General features: G+C 52.8%; 1 protein-coding gene across 1 annotated transcript in view; it reads right to left on the reverse strand.

The window, feature by feature from the left end:
• Positions 1–11578, reverse strand: part of SIPA1L1 (signal induced proliferation associated 1 like 1) — a 255603-nt gene that overhangs the window by 13638 nt on the left and 230387 nt on the right. The window contains exons 17-18 of the mRNA XM_045288187.1: positions 5883–6125; positions 4855–5080 (exon numbers count right to left, since the gene is read on the reverse strand). Coding sequence (XP_045144122.1) covers positions 4855–5080; positions 5883–6125 — 469 coding nt within the window. The remainder of the gene's footprint in view (positions 1–4854; positions 5081–5882; positions 6126–11578) is intronic.

The raw sequence follows: 11578 nt of genomic DNA on the forward strand, positions 1-11578 counted from the left end.
CTCTGCATTGGTAATCAGATTTCACTTGATTTGAGGTATCTTTTTCTGAAAATTGTCTGCTTCAGTGACTCCGTTCCTGACAATCAGCAGACACGTTAATGTCATTTAAATCTCCATCCAGCTGAGTGACGGCTTCCTGGGGCCTCCGAGACACCTGCTCCACATTGTGAGGGGCAGGGGAGGCCCTGCGCAGGAGGTCTGAGTCAGGGTGGGCAGAAAACTACAGAGCCATTTTGCACGGCACTCCGGCTGGGCTGAGACAGAATGCTATAAAATGCCACAGCACCGGCTCCGTGAGGAGGCTGGGCCCGGACCCCAAAGTGGAGGAGTGCAGAGGCCCCATTCATTCACTTGCTATAGGCCTTAGCAGGCTTCCATGCAACAAGCCAAGGGTTACAACAGGTGGAAGCTACCCACAATGCCACGTGCATGGTTAATGCAGAAATTAAAAAAACATGATTAATCAAAACCCAGAAGACCCCAAACTCACTGCCGTCGAGTTGGTGCCAACTCACAGAGACCCTAAAAGGCAGGGTGGAAGTGCCCCCATGGGTTTCCGACACTGTCACTGTTCACTGGAGTAGAAACTTTTCTCCCTCGAAGCTGGCTGGTGGTTTCTCATTGCTGACCCGGTAGCTAGCAGCCCGATGCATAAGCACGGCACCACCAGGCCTGCTTATCAATCAAGGGCGGTCTACAGAAGCCCAGGTGTAGTCAACTGGATAGAAACTGTGCCGCTTTAAAAACTCATGGTGAGTGAAGTAGATGGCCCACAGGAACGGCCCTGCAAGCTAAGGGGCTCTGGCTTGGCTTTCAGTCAGGAGAACTGGGAACAGAGGAGTGCCTGGCATCTCACTTTACTTCTCATTTTACAAGACGGGGCCTGGGATGGTCTCCCAATAGTTCTCCCCCCTTCAAAAGAGACAAAGAAAACCCCAAACCCTAGCCCTGATTGATCACCCCTCCTATCCTGCAGGGTCGCGACACATAAGGGCAGATCTGAGACCTCTGTGTTCACCACGGCTGCCAACCTTTCCCCCAACACCTCTGGCTTGGTTTGAGCAAAGGGGTTTCCTTTCCCTATTTTTCACAGTGCTTGGGGGACCCAGCTACGTGGAGGCAGGGAGCGGGCGGGGCCACGTGCTTTAGGAAGCCTGACCCCAGCAACTGCGAAGGCGGGCAGGGAGGAGGGGGAAGGAAGCGAGCTGCCTTCCTCGCTGCCTCTTGTCCTTTTACTTAGAGGAGACCAGGGGACGTCGTGATGGGCTTCTAGCCCCGAAGCCAGCCGTTAGAAACCACCCGCGACCTGCGAGGGAGAACGAGGAGGCTCTCTACTCGCGTCACGAGTTGCTGTCTCGGAAACCCACGGGAGTGGTTCGTCCCTGTCCTGCGGGGCTGCGATGAGTCAGAATGGACGACAGCAGGGGTTTGGTTGGGTTTTGGTCCATTTCAAGCAGACGTATTCCGTCTTGTTAAATAACGCCACCAAACACACCAGAGACCCCCCCCCCCCAGGCCGTCCCTCCTCAGCACAGCCATCCACTGGGGATGCAAGCCGAGCTGGTCCCCAGGAAGCCCCCACCTCACTCTCCAAATGAAACCCCTAGCTTCAGCCAGCGTGGCCAGCAGGGATCAGGGTAGCCAGTATGCCACGAAGACACAGCTCACTTGTGTTTCCTGATTAGTCTGCGGCGAACAGCCTCCGGTTCTCCACCATGTCAAAGACAGGGCGAGAAGCCCAGGCGCGAGCATGCACTACAGGCTAATAAACAAGCACGAGGAAGCCCGTGCTTACCTTGCTTTTGAGCGCTCCCGCCTTTGCTGTCAGCCCTGGTGCTGGAATCACAATGAGGGCCAGCACACCCCAAGGGCTCCTGACAGCATCTGCGTCCCAAGGGGCTCTGAGGGCCCCTACAGCGCAGTCGCTGTGCGAGATGGATAGGTGGGACCCAGATGTCCATGCTGCGCCCCGTCCCGGTTGGAGAAACTCTCCTCTCTCATTCTGGGGCCTTTCCACGGGTGGTTTTATTTGCAAGAAAGGCTCCCTTTGTAAACACCGGGAAAGAACTCATTGGCCTACTGTGTCTGTCTGGCTTCAGAGCTGGCTTCTCCCAAAGGCCTGGAGAGGTGGCACCTCGCTCCTGGTCAGTCTCCCACTCTCCTCCTGTGTCCAGTCTCACGCACCCTGGCCTCAGTCACTCCCTTCCTCGAGTCTACTCCTGAGCCTGGTGGCCAGAAACAGCTCTGTCCGCCAGGGACATCTCTTAGAGCATTACCGCCTGGCCATCTTCTTGAGGTCACACCTCAGAAGCCCTGTGGAGCCTGGCAGCCACTCTGCTCCCAGCCACGGCCTGCCCAGCTGTGTGCTGCCACGTCCTGCAGCAGACACCCTCTCGGCAGGCCAGTGGAGTGGGCTCCCAGGGCCTGGCAGGGGCCCTGCCATATGCTGGTAATGACTGTCATAGGCAGACCTGGATAACCAGAGGGCAAGCGTGGGGGTGTGTGAGGGGGTTCCAGGGACCACAGCCCAGAGCTGGTCACCCTAAAACCCTGCAGCCTGATGCAGAAACCAAGTGTGGCCTAGCAGACTTCTCAAAGGCATGGCACCGAGTGTTAGAAGGCATGCAAAGCGACTCAGTGGGATTCTCCTGCAACCAAACCACTCAAGTGGGAGGGCAGTGGGAGAAAGCGGAGGGGCCCAGCGCCGGATCTTTCCAGCAGATGCCCTTTCCCGGCAGGGCGTTTCTCGGGAAGACAGGCACCGCACAGCAAAGGGCGCCCGGGGTCAAATAGCCACACGGAAGCTGTTCTATTCGGAAATAAACGCACAAGACCTGGGAGAAGGGCAGTGCAGACATTTGCCTCCAATTATTCCCACTGCATGCATCGATCAGAAGCACGAAACCGCTGAACCAGAGGAGAGACTCCTTCTGGGGCAAGTTTTATTTCCCTCTAACCTCCAAGGAGAAAGCTGAAGTCATTTTTATTTTAAACATGGCATGGGACTGGTCCCCACATCACGAGTGTCCGACTACTGTATAGCTGGTGTTTCGAACCAACCTCCTCCCCCAAAGCCTCCTACATAGCCTCCTACATTAAAACTGTGAGGATCATGTTATGATTTGTAGTGACAAATGAGCGCTCTTTTGTGATGGGCATCAAAACATTATTATTACTGCGTATTAGGTTAACACGTATCTGGAAGTGTCCCTGTCGTATGTACGTATGCCTGTGCTTGGAGAAGTGCATTACAGACTACAGTCTGAGACCATCACCTGACTCAGTAGGGCTAGGTGTGAGCCTCCGGCTCAATGTACAGATTCCCCTTAAAGACAGACAGGAACCGAACTCGTTCATGAGGGCTGCCTGTACTTAAAAGAATTAGCACTCTTAGTTGGTGTTTTTGATAGGCAAGAAAGAAGTTTCCAGCACGACCTGTGTGAGGTTGTTAAGGAAACCATTTGTGCCCTACGGGATGAGTGGGAAATGGTAAGTGCCGGCTTTTAAAACAGGGTTCACACTGTTGCACTCACGCATGGCCGACAAAGCAAAATTTGAGCAGGCTAGAATTTCAAAAGAATTGGTTGGAGCAGAGTAACAACTAGAATGGAAAAAACTACCAGCCAAAGCCTAGTAATGAGAGACTCCGAAGAGGTGTTGAGAGGCCTTTCTGGAGTTGGGTCGGGGGGAGGCCTGTGGAGAGCACCATGTGTTCAAAGCGGCGTGGTCAGCCACCACCTTTCTGACTGTGTTGGCCATGAGATGTGGTTGATGCCATGTGCGTTCTACCCTGGGGGCTTCTAAGAGGGAGAGTGCAGTTCTTGCAAGGCTTAGACCAGTCAACGGGGTTAGCCTCAACCCCGTTATCATCTTGGCTCACCCCCATTGTACTAATTCAAGTCTGTTCTGTGTTGCTTCCTCAGCCAAAACCCAGCCAGGGGAGGGAAAACTGCTTGTAAATCAGAGTCACGGAAGTCACGCATGTTTATGTCTTTAACATGATGTCTGACGTTGATAAATCCATGATTTCTCAGCAGAACTCCCCAGTAGTTCTGGGAGCACATTTCAATTCATACACATGCTAATACTAACGTTCAGGAGGGTGATCTGAGCCGAGGGAACGTGCATACGCCGGCACGGGAGCGAGCACACGAACATGCGAGAACACCTCGGGGCTGCCGCGACCACACGGTGCCCCCAGGCACCATGCGAGGACAAGAAAGATGGTTTCTGCTTCCAACTGAGCCTCCAACTTCTCCTGAAATGAAGGCCTCTATTCCCTTCAGGACACTGCAAATCACTTTGCTATGAATCCGCAAAATGGGACACTTGAGACACCGACTGCTGTGGCCCTTGGGGGGGTGGACTTGCTTCTCCTGGGGCGGCCAGGACACTCAGGACAGGAAGTCTTCATCCTCATCACGAAGCACTTTTGGGCCCAGCCCCAGAAACACCCATTCCCATTCTGAGGAGACCGGTGACAGGAGTGTGTGCCGGTGACCTTGCCGGATGACGCCTGCACACGTGAGAAGACACAGGAGGCACAGCACCCCAAAGTGACTTCGAGGGTCGCCCACGTTGGAGAGACGGAACACACCTTTCCAAAGGCCAGGCCTGGGACACAAGCACTTCCTGTGAGCAGTGTTTGGGACGAGGTGGGGAGGGAGGCCCGGTTTTAGAGAAGGTGTGTGCAGCCCAGAATTCTGAGAGCTGGAACAGAATAGTCTGTACAGCCCTCTAGGCAGCGGTGGCTGGGAAACTCAGTGGTAGTGGCTGGCCACGGGGCAGGACGACGACAAAGAGCCCGAACCAACAGGGCCTGGGACGGGTGATCCCAATGACCAGCCCCATTACTCTGGACTTCTCTGAGCGTGCGTGCGTGTGCGCCCGGGACCCCGGCCCTCCGGGACGTACCTTAAAATTCTTCTGTGACTCAGGGGTTGGGCTTTCCAGGTCCATCAGTTTCTTGAGGCCCTCCTGGACAGTGGACTTGGACGTTGGCTGCGGGGATGCCCGCAGGTCCCTGGTGGAGGCCTGCAGGCGGGTGTGGGCCATCTCACTGCCATCGCTCTGATGACGCCTTGAAAGAAAGGGCGGAGAGCAGACACCCAGTCAATAGGCCGCTGGAAGGCCCAGCGACCTGGGGCTCTGTGAGCTGAGGGAGAAAGGAGAGAAAGAGGGAACGCAGCCTCCTGTTCAGGGAGTCGCCACCTACTCGGGCAGACGGCTGGTGCGCAAAACCAAGGCGAAAACTCAAAACGACGAGCCTAATTAATAATCACCCTTCCGCAGGAGACTATTTGTGCTGTCAGCCCAAATCAGCAACTAACTTCTTAAAAGGCTGCAGGTTATGAATCCTCAATGAAAGCCTTGTACTAATAACAAACAAACAAAAAAAACAAACTCATGGAATAAATCATTTATCTTTATCATCGTACTGCTTTGTCGGGGAAAAGAGTCCTTCAAATTCAGGGGTACTACTCACTCTCTAATGTCCGCTCTGGGGACCAAAAGCCCTGTTTGGAGAATTGTGTGGGTGGCTGTGGTTTATGTCATTATGGGGTCTCACAGGGTAAGTGGGGTCTTAGTCCCACCAGGGGGGGCAATTATTCTCAACGAGTGGTCTTCGGATGGACTCTTTCCTTAGGAGATCAAAAAGTCTCAAGTCGAAGGTTTGTAATACATCTTATTTAAGAAACAAAGTGGAGAAGCAACTTGAGTTTCCGTTTAAAAGGCAGGAAAAGAAACAAAACCCCTCCATAAAAAACGATTCCCTCCCCATCACACAGCCTAGCCTCTCTGTTGCCAGAAAGAGACCGGCCTTCTCTGTCTTGACTTTGTCAAAGCAAACCACCCGGCGAAAGCTGCAAAGGAGCCCTTACTTTCTCGTGTCCATAAATCCCACGGAGTTGATGGTCCCCTCGGGTTTCTTCCATCCAATCAGGTACTTGCTCGTGGCACCCTGGCGCGGGTAGAACGTCCTCAGGCCGGAGGAGGAGGACGAGGAGGAGGAGGAGAAGGAGGGCGCCAGCTGCGAGGAGCTGGCCGGATGGAGCTCTTCTTTGGGGGAGCTCCTGGCACTGCTGAAAACCACCGGGCTGGCAGAGTGTCGGGAGCTCATGGTACTGAGAAGAAGCAGGACAAAGAGCAAATGAAGCGGTTCCGTGTGCATCCCAGGGTCGTTATGCAGGTTGTAAAGCGTCAGCCAGGATGGGGGTCTAAGGGCCAACAGACGGTTTAATGGACTGTTCGTGGAGGTGGAGGGCTAGCCTTGTTTCCTGACAGTAACGTAAATGCCTGCTGTCAACGTGTCCTGCGGTCCCTGGGGCTGAGTCTGGACGTTAGGTTAAAACGCCAAAAGAGGGAAGCTTGTCTGAGGCACTTGGTAACACGTTCGCACCACTGAAGGGGCTGGAGTCACAGCTAGAAGAGCCGAGAGGCGAGAAAAGGCAATACTTTACGCCCAGCAGTCTCAGTGGCCACTCAGATCTGGGACTCCTGGCAGCCCTCTCCAGGGCTGAGCTAAGGTGGAGAGACAGAGTAGATTAGCACCACAGCTCCCCCACACGGGGCACACTGGGATCTCCTGCCCCATGGCGTCTGGCAATAATCTGCTCTCTACACACTTGTTCATCGCAATGTATTTTTAAGCACTTGTTATTTTTTAAATACGTGTTGAAAATGACACTGGCAATAGGGACCCTGGACGAGACAAACAGTCACAGGGGCTGCAGCAATGAGCTCACACGACAACTGTGAGGGTGTAGCATTGTACCCGGACAGCGTTTCATTCTGTTGTACATTGGGTGGCTGTGAGCTGGAACGTATTCATAGCACTTAACAATCACTACGACCGTTACACGGTTCACATGTAAAAAAGGATAGAGTTTCAAATTGAGTTGAGAGTTTACGTTCATTCACTGCAAGCCTGGGGGACCTTTAACTGTAGGATTTCTGTGTTTCCTTCCCAAGGTTCGCACACAACTTACATCCTCACTGCCAGAGCCCTGCCGGGGTTCTCCAGCGTGGAATGAGACAAAGGATGGGTGACTCTTATTATGACCAACTTTTAGCTTCTAAGGCAGTGGTTCTCAACATTCCTAATTCCGCGGCCCTTTCAGACAGCTCCTCATGTGGTGGTGACCCCCCAACCATAAAATTATTTTCGTTGCTACTTCATCACTGTCATTTTGTTACTGTGATGAATCAGGTGACCCCGTGAAAGGGTTGTTCGAGCCCCAGGTTGAGAACTGCCGTTCTAAGGGCTCACGGAACAGTGTGTGTGGCGCCCAAGCAGTTCTCGGAAGTGCGGTCCTTTCTCCAGCACGCAGAAGGGTGGGCTGTGGTGCGCCAATGGTCTGTCGAGATTGAGCCCTTAGCTGGGCCCAGTGCACCATGCCGTGTGAACAGCCAACAGTAAGTGCAGATAGGAACTCTACGCAAGGGGACTTCTGAGTGAACCCCGTTAACTACTCCAAAATAAAAGGCTGTGCAGTGGAGGTGGTGAGGCAAAGGGGAGACGATGTCAAGGAGTCTATGCAGAAAAAGGCTGGTTGGAAATGGACTGTGGTAAAAACTGGACAATTCTACTTGACATGATTGAAATATGAAATGATCTGTGCATTAAATCCCAAATTAATAAATAAATAAACTAGCAGGCACATTACAAAAGACAAAACAAACAAACAGCTTGACTCCCATCTCAACCCCACCTAAAAATCTATGCCAATAGAAGGCAGCTTGAAATCCAGGCACAGAGTCCGGCCTACAACGCGAAAGATAAGCTTTATGTGAGAGGTGGCACCTTCTTGGCGATCACAGGGGAAAGAACCGAGTCACATTAAAATGAAGGTATTCCTCCAAAGACACAGCAGGAAGCAAAGCCTCCCTGAGACGGTGGAGTCCCACCCAGACCCCATGACTCCCTGTGGGGGGTACTGACTAGACCGTCCGTGGCGGTGCGGACTCCCAGCTGTCCTTCTGCAGACAGCAGGCTGGCAGTCTGCTGCTGGGAGGGTCACAGTCTCAGGAACATGGGGCAGTGGCCCTCTGTCCTAGAGTCACTGGGAGCTGGCGTTGAAGGCAATTTGTACTTTGTTTTGTTAGCCTGATGGCACAACAAACACCTTCACCAAGGAAGCTTGGTGGTGCAGTGGTTAAGCACTCAACCGCTAACTACAAGGTTAGTAGTTCAAGGCTGCTGCAAGAATGACAGAGGTGGCGGTCTGCTTCTGGGAAGACCTGGAACCCTGCGGGGCTGTCCTCCTCTGTCCTGCAAGGTCAGACGAAGGCTGTACGCGCAGCGAGCACACTGGGAAAGGACTGGTGCGTCTGCACTGGGATGCTGGGGACGACACTAAAGCTCCACCGACTGCAGCATCACAAACGGACTTGTTGTGGAAGAAGTACAGCCCGCGTGCTCCCTAGAAGCAAAGATGCTAATAGCTTGTCTCACGTATTTTGTACACGTTGTCAGGAGACTAGTCCCTGGAGAAGGACAATATGCTTGGGAGAGGGTCAGGGAAGAGGAGGAAGGAAGACCCTGGGGGTGGGGGGTTGGGGGGTGGACCGAACACCCGTGGGCTCCACCCTAACAGCTGTGAGGTCCGTGCAGGGCCGGGAGTGCCGAGCTCAGCTGTACACAGGGTCAATGGAGCAGACTCGAGGGCGGGCGCCTAACGAGACAGAACACACCACAGAAATTGGAAAAGCAAGTTTACAATTGAGGATCCCCAAACAACAACACTAGTTGCTCAATACAAACAGTTCTCAAGGAAATGCAAATTAAAGTCACCATGAGCAACCAGGACACATCTCCCAGAAGGGCTAAAACCAAAGACTAAGCCCATGAGGTGGGAGGAAGGATGAAGGGATCAGAACTCCGTTATACCGCTGACGGGTGCGATTCTTCCCAATTATAGTCCCCGTGGAAAGAATCCTTGGTCAAATAGGTGGTGCAAGAAACTGTGGAATGAATGATAAATTAAGGAGCCACTGTAAATGTACGGCAGAGCTGTGCCTGGGAAAACAGCACTTTCCCAGTACTGTGGTATTAAAGTGGGGCGTGGCTTGACTCTCACTGCATGGAAGAATGAAATCTGCGAGCTACGCTTTGTCTGCATGTGGAGATGAAATAAAACTCAACCCCACTTCCAGTCAATTCCAACGCACAGGGCTTCTGAGGCTACACATCTTTACGGGTAGAGAAAGCCTCCTCTTTCTCCTGTGGAATCGCTGGTGGCTTTGAACTGTAAACCTCAAGTAAAACCACAGGTCCTGACAATTGGTTTTCTCTGTGAACACACTATGGTGGATATGAGCCTCCAGATGTGAAACCAGGCAGCTCTGTTCTCTCATGGTTATAACCCAGGCAAACTGTTTGACAAATGAATTGGGTGTCAGAGCAGAAGCGAAAACAAAACTGAACTAACGATTTGTGGTAGGGCACACGCGTTTCTTCCTGGACGGCATCCAGTGCACACAGGAAGCCCTTCAGTATATTTGACCTGTAAGTCAGTGGGCGGAAGGGGATCACCTGGGAGCACCTTCCAAACCCACACTCTGGGACTGAGTCTCCCCAAATTCCCATTTAATAGATCTGGGTGGCCCAGTGAGATGTGGCACAATCTCACAAGAAGCCCTGCTGGCGTTCAGTCGAAGGATTCGTGTCCTCTGAGTTAATGACATGGCTCTGGGGCTGAGCGGGTAAAGCACTCCATGGCACACAGGTCAGCGGCAGCTTTGTGGCATCCTGTCCTCTGTGTTAAGGACAGGGCTCTGGGGCTGAGCGGATAAAGCACTCCACGGCAATCGGAAGGTCAGCGGCGGCTTTGTGGCAGCCTTGGAAACACTCCGGGGCAGTTCCACTCTGACCTATGGAGTCTCTGTGAGCGGGATTGACCTCTATCCAAACCCAGACGCCACACTGTCACAATGGGGAAGGTGTAGCACTTTCTGGTGAAGGTGTAGGCTGCCTGCATGGGTTGATGCGAATGTGGGCTCCTCAGCTCCTGGGAGATCTCCTAGAGGCCTGGCCATCTGTTTTACTGCAAGCTCTAAGCCAGTGGTTCTCAACCTTCCTCATGCCGCGACCCTTTCATACAGTTCCTCATGTGGTGGTGACCCCCCACCCCCCACCCTAACCATCAAATTACTTTCGTTGCTACTCCATCACTGTCATTTTGCTACTGTTATGAATCGGGTGACCCCTGCGAAAGGGTTGTTAGTCCCCCAAAGGGGTTGCGACGCACAGGTTGTGACCGCTGCTCTAGAGGCTTCTTGTGTCCCTTAAGGATTCGAACCACTGTACAAAACCCTCCACCCTTCTCACCTGACACAGGGCCTGGAGCCAGGCTTTCCAGTCCCCCCTCCGCCCCCCAACTAGCCGTAGCTTTCAGAGTCACGAGGGATCTGGTGAAATGCAGGTTCTCGGTCAGTATCTTTGGGGTGGAAAGGGGAAGTCGAAGCAGGAGGTTGAGCTGGAATCAAGTGGTCCGAAACCCTGCTCTCACATTGGGATGCGCCCATCATCTTCCTCTGGGGGAGAGACGTGTGCTTCTGTGAGGAACAGCAGCCTCGGAAACCCTGTGGGACACTTCTAGGGGCTCCCTAGGAGTCCGAATGGACTTGGTGGCAGTTTGGTCTCCTGCTGTGGTCCCTTGACTGAGCCGCGCTGTGGTGGTGGCTCTGTGGAGCTGACAAACCCTGAAGCTTTCAGACCACCTTCGGACAGGTCCCAGCAGATGTCACAGAGGAACTTCTGCAGGGGGTGGAATTACGATACAACAAAAACCAGGTGGGCATTTCATACCTTTTTTTTTAAATCGACTGGTGTGGCCAGGGGCGCAGTGTCCTGTGGATTTCATTTTGATTCAACATGCTATCATGTGTGGCACGCTAAATCTCTTCATGGAGCGTGTGCGAGTGGGCAATGAGCCAGCGATCACAAAACAAGAGGAGCTCTCTGAAGAGGGACAACCATGACGCTTGTTTCCGTCCTCATGACGGCGAAGGTCAGTCTGGATGGTCAACCTGGAACCACCGAGAATAAGCAGGGCCCTCAAATCGTTTGTGGCAAAATGGAATAAAAGGAGAAGGAACAATGTTCCATGACCATTTCGAAGTTCCCTTGTACATAGTAAGGGCATCCCCGTTAAGATTTAACATGAATTACACAGACAGGTCATTTAATTATGTCCACAGATTAATAGATAGATGATAGATAGAAAGATAGATAGATATAATCACTTCCCTTGCTAAAACTGGAACCACCCTGGATTCCATTTGGCCATCTAGGACACAGATGTTAACAAAGAAGCGAGACTACACACACGTACACATGATTCTTCACAGACCAAGTGAAGAGGTGACCACGGGGTAACAGAATATGAAGCAGCCTCAAGCAACAAAGCCCACATGGAAGAAGCACACCAGCCTGCATGATCACGAGGTGTCGAGGGATCAGGTGTCAGGCATCAAAGAACAAAAAAATCATATCATTGTGAATGAGAGGGAGTGCAGAGTGAGGACCCAAAGCCCATCTGTAGGCAACTGGACATCCCCTTACAGAAGGGTCGCG

The sequence above is a fragment of the Echinops telfairi genome, unplaced genomic scaffold (assembly GCF_000313985.2).
Source record: "Echinops telfairi isolate 266 unplaced genomic scaffold, ASM31398v2 ScPeMD7_18;HRSCAF=68, whole genome shotgun sequence".
Classification (NCBI taxonomy): Eukaryota; Metazoa; Chordata; class Mammalia; order Afrosoricida; family Tenrecidae; genus Echinops; species Echinops telfairi.